General features: G+C 67.5%; 2 protein-coding genes across 5 annotated transcripts in view; one reads left to right on the top strand and one right to left on the bottom strand.

The window, feature by feature from the left end:
* Positions 1–723: 723 nt before the first annotated feature.
* Positions 724–9,892, top strand: NACAD (NAC alpha domain containing). Its single transcript, XM_053897966.1, has 8 exons — positions 724–915; positions 2,707–8,457; positions 8,586–8,713; positions 8,789–8,863; positions 9,119–9,265; positions 9,339–9,488; positions 9,590–9,712; positions 9,800–9,892. The coding sequence occupies exons 1-8, from the start codon at positions 849–851 to the stop codon at positions 9,812–9,814; spliced, it is 6,456 nt and encodes a 2,151-aa protein (XP_053753941.1). The 5' UTR covers positions 724–848; the 3' UTR covers positions 9,815–9,892.
* Positions 9,893–11,227: 1,335 nt separating this feature from the next.
* Positions 11,228–13,900, bottom strand: part of CCM2 (CCM2 scaffold protein) — a 41,605-nt gene continuing 38,932 nt past the window's right edge. For all 4 annotated transcript variants that reach the window (XM_019450956.2, XM_019450961.2, XM_019450962.2 and 1 more), the window contains 4 exons: positions 13,699–13,756; positions 13,405–13,543; positions 12,436–12,574; positions 11,228–11,656 (listed from right to left, as the gene is read on the bottom strand). In XM_019450956.2, the coding sequence (XP_019306501.1) occupies positions 11,376–11,656; positions 12,436–12,574; positions 13,405–13,543; positions 13,699–13,756 (617 nt within the window). In that variant the 3' untranslated portion in view covers positions 11,228–11,375. The remainder of the gene's footprint in view (positions 11,657–12,435; positions 12,575–13,404; positions 13,544–13,698; positions 13,757–13,900) is intronic.

Here is a 13,900-nt window from a genome sequence, read left to right as displayed (position 1 = left end):
TGGTGACAATGGTCATCTGTGTCCCGGGCCGGAGCCTGGCACTGGGCGGGTGTGAGCGCGGGAGGGCCTGGGTGGGAGTGAGGGCACAGATCAGGGAGGCTCGAGAGCGCTGTCGCCCCTGGGGTGTGGCCCGGGCGGCCTCCGGGACGAGGAAGGCGTGTCTCCTCTTCCTCTGCCCGAGAGCCCAGCGGCGGGGGGCACGGGGACCGGGGCGGGAACTGGGGTTGGCCGCGGCTCCCCCTCCCTCGGGGCCGCCCGCCCCGCGGCGCTCCCACCGGTTTCCCTGCCCTCCGGTTTCCATGGAGCCGGGAGGCGGTTGCCACGGAGACCGACGGCGAGGACCAGCCAATCAGCGTGGAGCTGCGGCTCCAGCTCACCTCCGGGATGGAGGCAAGGGGTGGGGGGCGCAGGAGGCCGGGCTCCAGGACTGCGCCGCCGCCTCCCCCAGAGCTCCCAGGCCCCCGCAGCCCGAGTTCTGGCGACCGTCCCCGCCCCCGCCCCTGCCAGTTCCCGGCTTAGGGGTGATGCTCCATGGGGTCGGGTTCCTCCCGTTAAAGACGGAGATGCTGCGGGAAAGGCGGGGCCGCGCGGCGCGGAAGGAGGGCGCAGCCTGGGTCGAGGGAGGGAGGGAGGCTGCACCCCCACCCGGCGCCTCCCCCCTGCACGGCCCTCCGCAGTGCTCGGAGCGCACGCGCACGCTCACTCGGGGCGCCAGCGCCAGCGGGCGGGGCGCCTCTGACATCATCCGCTGACCCCCACCCCCCGGCCGAGGGGCGGTGGCCGCGCAGGCTCGGCCTGACGGACACACGGACAGACCGGGCACGGAGGGAAGGGCGCGCGGTCAGGCCATGCCCGGGGAGGCTGCCCGCGCCGAGTTGCTGCTGCCGGAGGCGGGCGGGCCCGGGCCCCGCACAGGTGAGGTCTCGCTCCTGCGTGCGTCTCGGCCGCCCTCCGCCTCTCCCCGCCTGTCCCTCTCCGCCCTTCTCTACCCAGCCCCCCTCCCCGTCCCCTCCCGGGTCCTTTTGGAGTCCTGCCCTTTCGAGCACCTGAATCCTGACCCCCCCCCCCGCCCCCACCCAATGCCCCGCAAGTCCCAACTCAGGACTGCGGGGAAGGGCAGGGGGAACCCGGGTGTCCTCCAGGAGCCAGAGGGGCCTTGTGGGGATCATCCCCCAGCTCTGGGGCTCGCGGGCCCACCGCCCGCCCTCTGGGCCGCCGCCCCATTGTCTTCGAGGAGCCCAGGGTCAGGCAGTCCTGGGCAGCTCAGGTCTCAGCTGAACCCTCAGATGCCTGAAGGCCGCCCCAGCGCCGGTGACTGGTCAGGCCTGGGTCTGCGGAGCAGGACTGGAGCTGGAGCCTGGGGAAGGCAGAGGGGCCGCTGTGAGCCGGGGTGCCCTGGGGGAGCAAGGTCTGGGGAACTAGGGCCGGGGCGCAGGCCCACATCCTCAGAGAGGCCGGGCCAGCACTGCTGGTGGAGGCTGAGGGGGTCTGCCTGGGTCTGGGAGGGCCAGCCAGGGTGACCAGCCGGAGGTCAGCCATGTGTGGGTCCTGGAGGGCCATGGGCACCTTGCTGTGGATAGAAGTCACCCAGCAATTTGACCAGTCCTGGGCCCAGGGGCCCGGTCTCCCTCTGGGGTCCCGTAAAGTGGATGGAGGCTAGGACTCCCCAGACCCAGGGTCTCAGGCTGGCTCTGCTCAGGCTGCTTGACGACCTTGATGGTTACAAAAACCTTTGACCTTTGGCTTCCCTTCCCCTCCCCCCTTGGCCCAGCTCTGCCCTCTCCCTGCCCCAGTGCAGGTTGGTAAGGGCACCACACTGGCTCGGTGCCAAGAGCCCCGACTCCACCCGACCCGCCCACCACACCCACCTCCAGGCCCTGGGTGTCTGTCACACTGCAGCCAGCTTGTGAACCCGCTTCTCAGGGTCCCCCCACCACCTGAGAATCCCAGTGGTGTGGCCCAAGGGCCCCGGGCTCAGCCACGGCTGCAGGCCCGCGGGTAGGCCCGGGAGGGGGCTGCCCCTTTGTGAAAGTTTCCTCTCTAATCCTGGCAAATACTCTACTTTGCAGACAGAAAGCCAGGGCACAGAGGTACTTGGGGGGTGATCGCAGGTGAGCATCATAGAACAGGACCCCCAGAGGCAGCCTCCCTAACACTGCCAGGGGACCCACTCGTGTGTTCCTGGGCAGGGGGGGGAGCCCTTCCAGCCCCCCGTGACTCCCCAGGGCCCGTCCCCACTGCAGCGCTGCCCCCGCTGTGTGCTCCAGCCCAGGGCCTGTCCCGTCAGCTCTGGGAGCAGGTACGGGGCAGGGCCGGCTACAAGCAGGCAGGCTGGCCTCAGGTGCCCACGGGGCAGTGAGGAGAGGGATGAGGAAGAGGGCCCGGGCCCCCGCCTCACAGGAGCTGTGAGGCCTTCATTGTCCCAGGGCAGTTGAATGCGGAGGCCTCTCCCTAGAGGTCACGAGAGGTCACAGACTGAGGGCAGGGGGCCAGCCAGCTGGCACCCAAGGAGACGGGTACCAGCCTCACCCCTGCAGAGCCTCAGAGAGAAGCCCATTAGTGTGTTCGGCTGACCCCCTGCCACTCCCCATCCCCCCCGTTGCTGCTGCGCTGCGCCCCACGCCAGATGGTGCGGCCCCAGGTCACTCTCCCACCCGCCCTGCACTCCACACCCCGTACCCTCCTCACGCCCTTCTCTTCCCACAGAGTCATCCTGTGATGTGGCCTCGGCCTCCACCCCTAGAGGGGACCGGCTGGAGCACTGTGCCCTGAGCCCGGGTCCTGGCGGCCTGGCCCTCGAGTTCCTACCCAGCAAGCCGGGCACCCGGCCCCCGCCGGAGGGAGCCAGCTGGGATGCGGGGCCGCGCGGCACCCCCTCCGCCTGGGCGGTCCCCGCAGAAGGCAGCCCCAGCCCTGGGCCACCCGAAGCCCGGCCCGCCGGGGGTCCCCCTCCAGCCACCCTGGAGCCCCGGATCGTGATGGGCGAGGAGACCCGCCGGGCGCCCCCGCCACCCAGGGCAGCCCTGCCAGAGCTCAGGGACCGGGAAGGTGGGCATCCCAGCCTGAACCCACCCTCCGAGTTGTGTTCTCAGGGTGACTCTCCTGTGCCTTGCCCTGCCCCAGACCCTGACTCCTACTTCACGCCTCCCTCCACCCCCACCGAGACCACCTGTGCCCTGCTCCTCGGCGCAGGGCCCCGCAGGGACGCCCGGGACACCCAGGCTGAGCTGGGGGACTCGCCGCCAGCCTCGCCCTCGGGCTCTTACATCACAGCGGACGGCGACAGCTGGGCCTCGTCCCCGTCCTGTTCCCTGAGCCTACTGGTCCCGCCCGAAGGGCTGGACGTCCCCTCAGGCTGGGGCTTCTCCCCGCCGGGGTCTGTGGCAAACGAGCAGGAGCCGTCCCCTGCCGGGCCCCCAGGGCCCCCGTCCCCGGAGTCCAGCATCACGGCAGACAGCAGCTCTTCCTGGGGCCAGGATGGCCACTTCTTCGAGCTGGACTTCCTGGCCAACGACCCAATGATCCCTGCCTCCCTCCTGCCTTTCCGGGGCAGCCTCCTCTTCCAGGTGGAGGCCGTGGAGGTGACGCCGAGGGCCCCTGAGGAGGAGGAAGAGGAGGAGGAAGAGGAGGAGGAGGAGGAGGACAGCCGGGACTCTGCAGGGGACCCAGCCGGGGAGGGCGAGGACGACAGCACGTTCGCCTCCTCCCTGCAGTCACTGTCTGACCTCTCCATCACCGAGGGCATGGACGAGGCCTTCGCCTTCCGGGACGACACCTCAGCGGCCTCGTCCGACCCCGATTCTGCCTCCTATGCGGGGGCAGACGACGAGAGGCTGTACAGCGGGGAGCCCCATGCGCAGCCCGCCACCCTGCTCCAGGATGGCCCTGGGGGGCTGCCCGCTCCTGGGATCTCTGAGGGAGAGGCCGGCCGGGCCATGGAGGGCCACGAACCGGGTGCCCAGGAGACAGGGGTGGTCCCTGCTCCCGCCCTGCAGGAAGCCCCAGGCCACCCCTGGGTGACCTCGCAGGCCTGGGGGGAGGAGGAGGAGGGCTCCGTCCTGGGCCCAGCGCCTGTTGCCACAGTCACACTTCAGCCCCTGCAGTTGGAGGACGGCGCTGCCGTAGGCCTGGCCCCTTGCACTGCCCCAGAAGAGGGGGACCTCACACCAAGCCCAGACTCTCCGCAGACCCTGAAGCAAGAAGCAGGCCAGGACCCTGACTCTGTGGCCCCAGCCCGGCCCCCACAGGACACAGGCCTCCCCTTGGGCCGGGGACCTGCCGCTGCGGCCAGGCTTCAGAAGCTGCACGTACACACCCCAAGGATCAAGCCTGTGGTCACCGCAGCCCAGCAGGAAGGACAAACAACCTTGGAACCGAGGCCGGCACCTGAGGAGAGGGACACAAGACACGCTGGAGGCCTGGAGCCTTCGGCCTGGAACCAAGCCCAGCTGGAAGGCGTGGAGCCAGCTGCAGACACTGGTACACTCTGGGCCTCAAGGGGAACTGCAGGCACCCCCAAGTCTGCCACGGAGGCCGCACAACCCCCACAGCCTGCCACGAAGACCCCAGAATGCCCCAAGGTTGCCATGGAAGCCCTGGAGCACCCCAAGACTACCACAGAGGCCCCAGAACACCCTGAGCCTGTCCCAGAGGCCCCAGAACACCCTGAGCCTGTCCCAGAGGCCCCAGAACACCCTGAGCCTGTCCCAGAGGCCCCAGAACACCCTGAGCCTGTCACTGAGACCCCAGGACACCCTGAGTCTGTCCCAGAGGCCCCAGAACACCCTGAGCCTGCCATGGAGACCCCAGAACATCCTGGGCTTGCCACAGAAGCCCCAGAACATCCTGGGTCTGTCATGGAGACCCCAGAACACCCTGAGTCTGTCACTGAGACCTCAGGACGCCCTGAGTCTGTCACAGAGGCCCCAGGACACTCTGAGCCTGTAACAGAGGCCCCAGAACACCCTGAGCCTGTCACAGAGACCCAAGAACTTCCTGGGTCTGCCACGGAGACCTCAGAAAACCCTGAGTCTGTCACTGAGACCCCAGGACGCTCTGAGCCTGTAACAGAGGCCCCAGAACACCCTGAGCCTGTCACAGAGACCCAAGAACATCCTGGGTCTGCCACGGAGACCCCAGAACCCTCTGAGCCTGCCACAGAGGTCCCGGAACATCCTGGGTCTGCCATGGAGACCCCAGAACACCCTGAGTCTGTCACCAAGACCCCAGAACACCCTGAGCCTGTCCCAGAGGCCCCAGAACACCCTGAGCCTGTCCCAGAGGCCCCAGAACATCCTGGGTCTGCCATGGAGACCCCAGAACACCCTGAGTCTGTCACTGAGACCCCAGGACACCCTGAGTCTGTCCCAGAGGCCCCAGAACACTCTGAGCCTACCATGGAGACCCCAGAACATCCTGGGCCTGCCACAGAGACCCCAGAACATCCTGGGCCTGCCACAGAGGCCCCAGAACATCCTGGGTCTGTCACGGAGACCCCAGAACACCCTGAGTCTGTCACTGAGACCCCAGGACACCCTGAGTCTGTCACAGAGGCCCCAGAACATCCTGGGCCTGTCACCGAGACCCCAGGACACCCTGAGTCTGTCACAGAGGCTCCGGAACATCCTGGGCCCGTCACCGAGACCCCAGAACACTCTAAGCCTGTCACAGAGGCTCTGGAACATTCTGAGCCTGTCATAGAGGCCCCAGAATGCTCTGAGCTTGCCACAGAAGCCCCAGAACACTCTGAGCCTGTCACAGAGGCTCCAGAACACCCTGAGTCTGTCACAGAGACCCCAGAACACCCTGAGCCTGTCACAGAGACCCCAGAACATGCTGGGCCTGTCACCGAGAGCCCAGACCACTCTGAGCCTGTCACAGATGCCCTGGAACATTCTGAGCCTGTCTCAGAGATCCTGGAACATCCTGGGCCTGCCATGGAGGCCCCAGAATACCCTGAGGCTGTCACAGAGGCCCTGGAACATCCTGGGCCTGTCACCAAGACCCCAAAACACTCTGAGCGTGTCACAGAGGCCCTGGAACATTCTGAGCCTACCACAGATGCTCTAGAACTTCCTGAACCTGCTATGGAGGCCCTGGAGCACCCCAAGACTACCACAGAGGCCCCAGAACACCCTGAGTCCATCCCAGAGACCCCGGAACATCCTGGCCCTGCCACAGAGGCCCTAGAACATTCTGAGCCTGCCACGGAGACCACAGAATGCCCTGAGGCTGCAACTGAGACCCAGGAACAGCCTGAGCCTGCCACGGAGACCCTGGAACACCCTGAGCCTGCCACGGAGGCCCCGGAACACCCAGAGCCTGCCACGGAGGCCCCGGAACACCCAGAGCCTGCCATGGAGGCCCCAGAACACCCACAGCCTGCCAGGGAGGCCCCAGAACACTCAGAGCCTGCTATGGAGGCTCTGGAGCACCCCAAGACTACCACAGAGACCCCAGAACACCCTGAGTCCATCCCAGAGACCCCGGACCATCCTGGGCCTGCCATGAAGGCCCCAGAATACCCAGAGCCTACCACAGAGGCCCTGGAACATTCTGAGCCTACCATGGAGACCACAGAATGCCCTGAGGCTGCAACTGAGACCCGGGAACAGCCTGAGCTTGCCACGGAGGCCCCAGAACAGCCTGAGTCTGGCACGGAGGCCCCAGAACAGCCTGAGCCTGGCACGGAGGCCCCGGAACAGCCTGAGCCTGGCACGGAGGCCCCGGAACACCCTGAGGCTGGCACGGAGGCCCCAGAACAGCCTGAGCCTGCCACAGAGGCCCCGGAACACACTGATCCTGCCACGGAGGCCCCGGAACACCCTGAGCCTGCCAAGGAGGCCCCGGAACACCCTGAGCCTGCCAAGGAGGCCCCGGAACACCCAGAGCCTACCAAAGAGGCCCCGGAACACCCAGAGCCTGCCACGGAGGCCCCGGAACACCCAGAGCCTGCCACGGAGGCCCCGGAACACCCAGAGCCTGCCAAGGAGGCCCCGGAACACCCAGAGCCTGCCACGGAGGCCCCGGAACACCCTGAGCCTGCCACGGAGGCCCCGGAACACCCAGAGCCTGCCACGGAGGCCCCGGAACACCCAGAGCCTGCCAAGGAGGCCCCGGAACAGCCTGAGCCTGCCACAGAGGCCCCGGAACACCCAGAGCCTGCCACGGAGGCCCCGGAACAGCCTGAGCCTGCCACGGAGGCCCCGGAACGCCCAGAGCCTGCCACGGAGGCCCCGGAACACCCTGAGCCTGCCACGGAGGCCCTGGAATGCCCTGAGCCTGCCAAACGCCCTGAGCCTGCCCCGGAGGCCCCGGAACACCCAGAGCCTGCCCCGGAGGCCCCGGAACACCCTGAGCCTGCCACGGAGGCCCCGGAACACCCTGAGCCTGCCACGGAGGCCCCGGAACACCCAGAGCCTGCCACGGAGGCCCCGGAACACCCAGAGCCTGCCACGGAGGCTCTGGAACATTCTGAGCCTGCCATGGAGGTCCTGGAACTCCCTCGGCCTATCGTAGCAGCCCTAGAACCTCCAGAACCTGCCAGAGAGGCCCTAGAATGCCCTGAGCCTGCCACGGAGGCCATGGCCCCACCCACTCCTGTCTCTGCTGGAGAGGAAGCAGTAGCGGTCCTGTTGGCACCTGAGCAGGGAACCCATCCCGGGGCCCGTGTGCGCACTGCCCACACAGCTGGGTCCTGCTCAGCCCCAAAGGAGGCCCTAGGGGGTGAGAATTGCCGGGCTGGGGGCCTTGAGCCAGCACCCCAGGGGGCTAGGAGGGCACATCCTGCCGCTCGCCCTGAGGTAGGCCAAAGAGCAAACCAGGGGCTCGGGTTTCCCCTTGCTGTGACCTCGGAGGCGGGGCTGGGCTCCAGTGCAGAGTCCCCACTGAGGTCCACATCCAGGCCAGGCAGGGGCTGCCCCAAAGAGCCTACCCCACACGCACCAGCACCCTGTCTGCAGCGGGAGCCCGTGCCGGGCCCGGGAAGTGGAGCATGGGCGCAGGTGGCACCAGGAGCCCCCAGCTCGTCCCCAGCACAGTCCCTGGAGAGCCCTGCCGGAGGCCCACCCAGCGTGCCCCGGGACAGGGTTCTCGGCCCCGAGCCCTCTGCTCCCCGTGTCCCCACAGAGGCACTCCTTGCTCCCTGCCCTTGCCAGGGCCCCAGGGAAGACTCGGTGGAAGGCAAGGAGCCCGCGGGCTCTCCGGGCCTCCAGCCACCACGGGCAGGAGCCCAGCGGGCGGCAGCTACCTTCTCAGGAACCACAAAGCCTCCAGGGGCCGGGCATCGTGTAGGCCTCCTGCCCCACTCCCCCCTCCTCAGCCCCAAAACGGCCCCTGTGGGGGACACCCATGCCAAAGACCAGGCCTGGAGGCTCTCGCCCCCCTGCCAAGTGCCTCCTGGCCCTCGAGGGCTCCCGGCCGCCGAGCAGCAGGATGACCAGGACAGCCTGGAGGAAGGTGAGTGGGGGGCAGGGGAGGACACAGCCGGAGCGCAGTCCTGAGCAGGGCACCAGAGTGGGTGGGTGGGCGGGCTATGGGGCCAAGTCAGAAGGCAGAGGCCTTCTTCACACCTCCCCCCTCCCCAGACTCGCCACCCAGGGCCCCGGGATCCGGCCAGGGATCGGCCCAGCACTCCGACAGCCATGGGGAGTCGTCAGCAGAACCAGAGGAGCAGGAACTGTCGGGAGCACAGGGCGCACAGTGCCCAGCTCAGGTGCCCGGCCAGGGGGGAGGGCGCACCCCTGGAAGGGCATCCCCTACTCAGGGGCTCAGACCCTGTCCTCCCCAGGCCCCCGCCAGCGGTGGCAGCGAGGAGACCGTCGCCAAAGCCAAGCAGAGTCGCAGTGAGAAGAAGGCCCGAAAGGTGGGTGGGGGGGCCGGCCACTTAAGGGGACCCCTCAGAGCCAATGGCCGACGAGCCGTCGAGTAAACGCAGTCCCGGACACCGGTGCGAAGCTGGGGCCCCATGTACGGCCGGGGCAGGGTGGGCCCAAAGCCCACAGAGGGTCCCCCAGAGTCGGCGGCAGAGCCCCCCTTCCCCCGTCGGCGTGCTGCCCCCCCACCCCAGCCTGGGACCCCCCCCGGCCGATGCCCGGGTCTGAGGCCACTGTGCCCCCAGGCGATGTCCAAGCTGGGCCTGCGGCAAATCCAGGGGGTCACCAGGATCACCATCCAGAAGTCCAAGAACATCCTCTTTGTCATCGCCAAGCCTGACGTCTTCAAGAGCCCGGCCTCGGACACCTACGTGGTCTTCGGGGAGGCCAAGGTCTGGCCGGCCCAGGGTGGGGGTGGGGACTTCGGGGCGGGGGCCTGGCTGACAGCCGTGCCCCCTGCTACAGATCGAGGACCTGTCCCAGCAAGTGCACAGAGCCGCCGCTGAGAAGTTCAAAGTGCCCACGGAGACTTCCGCCCTGGTTCCCGAGTCCACGCCAGGGCCGCTAGTGAGGCCCGAGTGTGAGGAGGAGGAGGAGGAGGAAGAGGAGGAGGAGGTGAGGCCCAGGGACACAGGGGGGCCAGGGGCACTCGGGGCTCTTCCCGGGGAGGGGGCAGCCCCAGAACCTGCCTGCTCACCTCCCCCCACCCCGCCCAGGTGGACGAGGCAGGGCTGGAGCTCCGGGACATCGAGCTGGTGATGGCGCAGGCCAACGTGTCGAGGGCCAGGGCCGTGCGGGCCCTGAGGGACAACCAGAGTGACATCGTCAACGCCATCATGGTGAGCAGCCGGCCCCTTCCCAGACCCCTGTCGCTGGCCCTGCCGGGCCCCTCCCCAGCCTGCCCTGTCTTTCTGCATTTCCCACAGGAGCTCACCATGTAGCCGCCGCCCGCCACCCGCCCGCCACGGATCCATCCCCACCCCCAGCTGTGCTGCTCAATAAATGGGTGTCTCCTCAGAGCCTCTGCTCTTGCTCCAAAGTCCCGGGCAGGCTGTGGCCACATGGCATTTGTGAAGGGGAGACACTTCCTGGACCCATGCAGAGCCCCAGGAGAGCGGGGGGGAGTCTCCCCTCCCATGTCCTACAGGGTAGAGGTCTGTCCCCTGTGTTCGTAAAGGCTGGTGTGCCCACCCACTCATGTCCCAGAAATGGTGGCCTCCCCATGCCCCTGGAGGGTGGGTGTCCTCTCCCTCTGTCCCCAGAGGTCAGGGCTCTGTTCCCACATGTCCCACAGAATGGGGGTCCTGTGTCCACCCCCAAGTGGGGCTCTGTCCCCACGTGTCTCTGGAGGGTGGGAGTCCTCCCCCGTCTCCCAGGGGGGAGGCCCATCTATGTCCAGGGTGCCTCACCTGCCCAGAGAATGTGGGCAGTCACGAAGGCGTGGGCCTGGGGATGGGAGTTTCGGGAAGGAACCCCCAGACTCAGGGGCTCTGGATGATCAGCTGCGGAAAGGCATTTGCTGGGGCAGTGGGTCCCCAAAGTCCTTGGCCCCTCACTGCGCCCGGAATGGCCATGCAGCCTCTCCACATTTTCTCCAAAGTCCAGGGACCCACTGAGTGGGGCCACATGGGAGCGGGGCCCGCAGAGGGGAGGGAGCCGTTCCTGCCATCCACACAGGACACTTAGGCCAGGGCCTGTCATGTGGCCACCTCCCCCACCCCCACTATGGTCACTCAGACCCATAGTGGGCTGGAGAGAGAGGCTGGCCCCGACTGGATGTCCCCTTAGCTCTGCCTGCCCGGGCCCACGACCAGTTCCCAGACAGCGCAGGCCAGAGCCAAGAATGAGACCCCTCTTTGCATCCCAACCTGCTGCTGGGACCCCTGCCTCCCTGGAAGCTGAGGGCCCTGTCCTCCCTCCTTGGGGACCCAGCACCCACCAAGCTGAGCCTGGAGCTTCTTACACATGCTGCCAGGGGTCTCCCCGGGCAGAGGCATCTCCTGGGTGAGGAGGGGCTCTCCACCTGACCCTCCTGCACTACAATCTCCAGGCCCCGACCCCAGGGTGGGTCACCCCTGCTGCCTCCCCATGTGCCAAGGGCACAGGAGGGGCCCAGCCAAGAAAGACCTAGGACGCAGTGCCGATGGCCCCCTGAAAACCAGGACCCTGGGCTCTCAGGGTGGAGAAAGGGGGACAGGTTTGGGGTGGGACCACCTGTGACAGCAGGGAGACCAAGGAACCGGGGACTCAGGTGAGGGGTCACACCAGCACCTGCTGCCCCAAGAGCCAAAGGGCAGCCACCCCAGGCCCCCAGCCCCCCACCCACCAGATGACAAGCACACCAGGACCACGGATGAATCGTTCACATCGCAGTAAACTTCTTTGAAGGTCTCTGAGGGTTTCGACAGGAACGTCGTGTGCAAAACCAAAGGGACCCCCAGGATCCCTCCAGGGAAAGGCCCGTGCACCGGCGCCCCGGGGCGCGTCCTTCACAGTAGAGGGTCAGGCCGAGTCCCGGTCCATGCTGCAGCCCAGAGCCTCGATGTCGTTGCTGATGTCCGAAATCATGCGGTCCCACTCGTCCCCTTCCGAGGGCGCAGACTGGTCGTCCGAGCTGCCCGTGGCCCTGTTCCCAGGGCAGGTGCAGGTGGAGGTGGAGCTCAGCGCCCGCCGGTACCTGCCAAAGCTGTCAGTGATGATGCCCCGGCCATCCTTCACCCCGATGGTCTCGAGAAAGTTCTCGAAGTGCTGGCTGTCCTTCTCTGGGATAAAGGGCCGCAAACCTGTGGACACAGGGTTCGCCTGAGGCTCCTGCCCCGCGTCCAGCCCCGCCCCCCTGGCCCAACAGACACAGAGGGAGCGCCGGCAGGTCCTGGCTCTGCAGCAGGTGGCTGGCCTCCCATCCCTGCCTGGTTCTGGCTGCGGCTGCTCACAGGCCTCTGAGTGCAGAACAGAGGGGGTGGGCGGACCTCCCCCGGCACCTCCCACTCCTCCGTGCGAGGACCAGACACAAAGGAACATGGGGGCGGTGGGGGTGTTTGCGGGTAACTGACCCCAGCGGGGAGGTTGGGGGTCGGCGAGAGCTCGGGCTGGATGTGCCAGGTGGCAGCTTGAACAAACGCACCCTCCCTGGACAGTGGGGGGCAGAGCCCACATCACCGGCTGCCTTCTCCAGGCTCAGGGTTCAGAAGACACAGCCGAGGCGGTCATCCCACAGGGTGTGCATAGTAGGCATGGAGGGCCACATGTCACCCACCCACTGCCTGAGCTCAGGGCCAGCGTCTCAACAAAGGCAGGTCCTTCTACCTGGAAGTGGTGCCTTCGCTTCTCCGCCCAGCGAACTCCTAGTCACCCGCCAAAACCCACTCAAGTGCCACCTTCTTGGAGGAAGCCCCCCCACCCCCAGCAGTCGCTCTGACCGCGCACACAGTCCTGGCTTCCTCAGTCTGGCTCCCGTGGGCAGGTCCTGCCAGTCAACAGAAAGAGCCCTCCAGGCCGACCCACCCTGATCCCATCCTCAATGGAGCCTCCCACACTCCAGCCACACCCCTGCGGGACTCACCCAGCAATAGGAACTTGCGGCTGTCCCCATACAGCTGGCGCAGATTGATGCAGAACTCATGCACTGAGGCCCCATCCCGGTACTCATGCAGCAGCGCCGCGAACTGCTGGATCTCCTGCGAGGACAGCTTGGTGCGCAGCTGCCGGGGGAGGGGGGCGGGGATGAGCGGCACTGCCACAAACCCCGCAGCCCCTTTCCCTCCACACTCGGCCGCAATCCTCCCACACACAAGGCTATGGTCCTCCCCCCTGCAGTCGCCATCCTCCCACACACACGGCTGTGATCCACACACACAGCCGTGATCCTCCCCCACGCGGCCACGGTTCTTCTCCTGTAGCCGCTGTCAACCCCACACTCGGCTGTGCTCCTCCCCACAGCAGCCACTGTCCTCTCTCACACACAGCCACAGTCCTCCCCCCTACAGCCGTGGTCCTCCCTCCCACAGCCACAATCCTCCCCCCACACACGGCTGACTTCCTCCACACTGCCGCGGTCCTACCCCACACACAGCTGTGGTCGTCCCACACACACACGACCGCATTCCTCCCCCCTGCAGCCTCTGTCCTCCCACACTCAGCTGCAGTCCTCCTACCTGCAGCCGCTGTCCTCCCCCACAGGTATGGTCCTCCCCCCTGCAGCCTCTGTCCCCCCCCCACACACACAGCCGTGGTTCTCCCCCTCTGCAGCTGCTCTCCTTCACCCCCCCTGCAGCCAATGTCCACCCCCGCAGCCACTGTCCTCCCCCGCCCCCACAGCTGCTGATCCCCCCCCCCCCCCGCCGCCCCGCAGCTGCCGTCCTCCTACAGGGAGGGGAACGCTGACCGAGACCCACGAGGAGCCCACCCGGCAGCCCTCCTCTGACCATGAGCGCGCCCTAAGGGTGCGGGCACACAGAGAAGCACACGAGGTCACCAGCAGGGTCCCCTGTCCCTGCTCCCTGCATCCCCCCCCCTGCCCCCTTAGGCGCACCGTGAGCATGTAGTCCTGCAGCAGCTCGGTGGCAGTGGCGCTCAGCTCGCTCTCACTGACCGTCTTGGAGTGGGGCGCTGTCTGCATACAGAAGGACAAGGGCGACACGCCGCCTGCGTGCACGCACTCGGGGAAGGAGCTGCAAGGACAGGGGCCATGGGCACGCGGCTCCCCGCCTCTGCCCCGCGCACGCGCCCCACTGCGCCCCGCGGGGGCCCAATGACAGCCAGGGGGCGCCCAGCATGGCAGTCCGGGCGGCTGACAGGAGCCAGGGGCAGTGGGTGGGGTACTCACAACGTGCCCACTTCTGTCTCATATGGCTCCTTCACGTCCACCTTGGTGGAAGAGTCGTCTGCAGGGAGTGCGGAAGAGGCTGCGGGTTACACGGGGAGGGGGCACGGAGACCGGCGGCCCAGCACCTGGCAGAAGATGCGGGCCCCTCTTGGGGGGTCCTGAGCCACACCACCTGCTGCAGGTCTGGGCCTGAGCGCAAGGC

The sequence above is a fragment of the Panthera pardus genome, unplaced genomic scaffold (genome assembly GCF_024362965.1).
Source record: "Panthera pardus isolate Hobbes unplaced genomic scaffold, ASM2436296v1 HiC_scaffold_8, whole genome shotgun sequence".
In the NCBI taxonomy this organism is placed as follows: Eukaryota; Metazoa; Chordata; class Mammalia; order Carnivora; family Felidae; genus Panthera; species Panthera pardus.
Note: the sequence above shows the minus strand (reverse complement) of the source record. Positions and strands in the feature narration are given on the sequence as shown.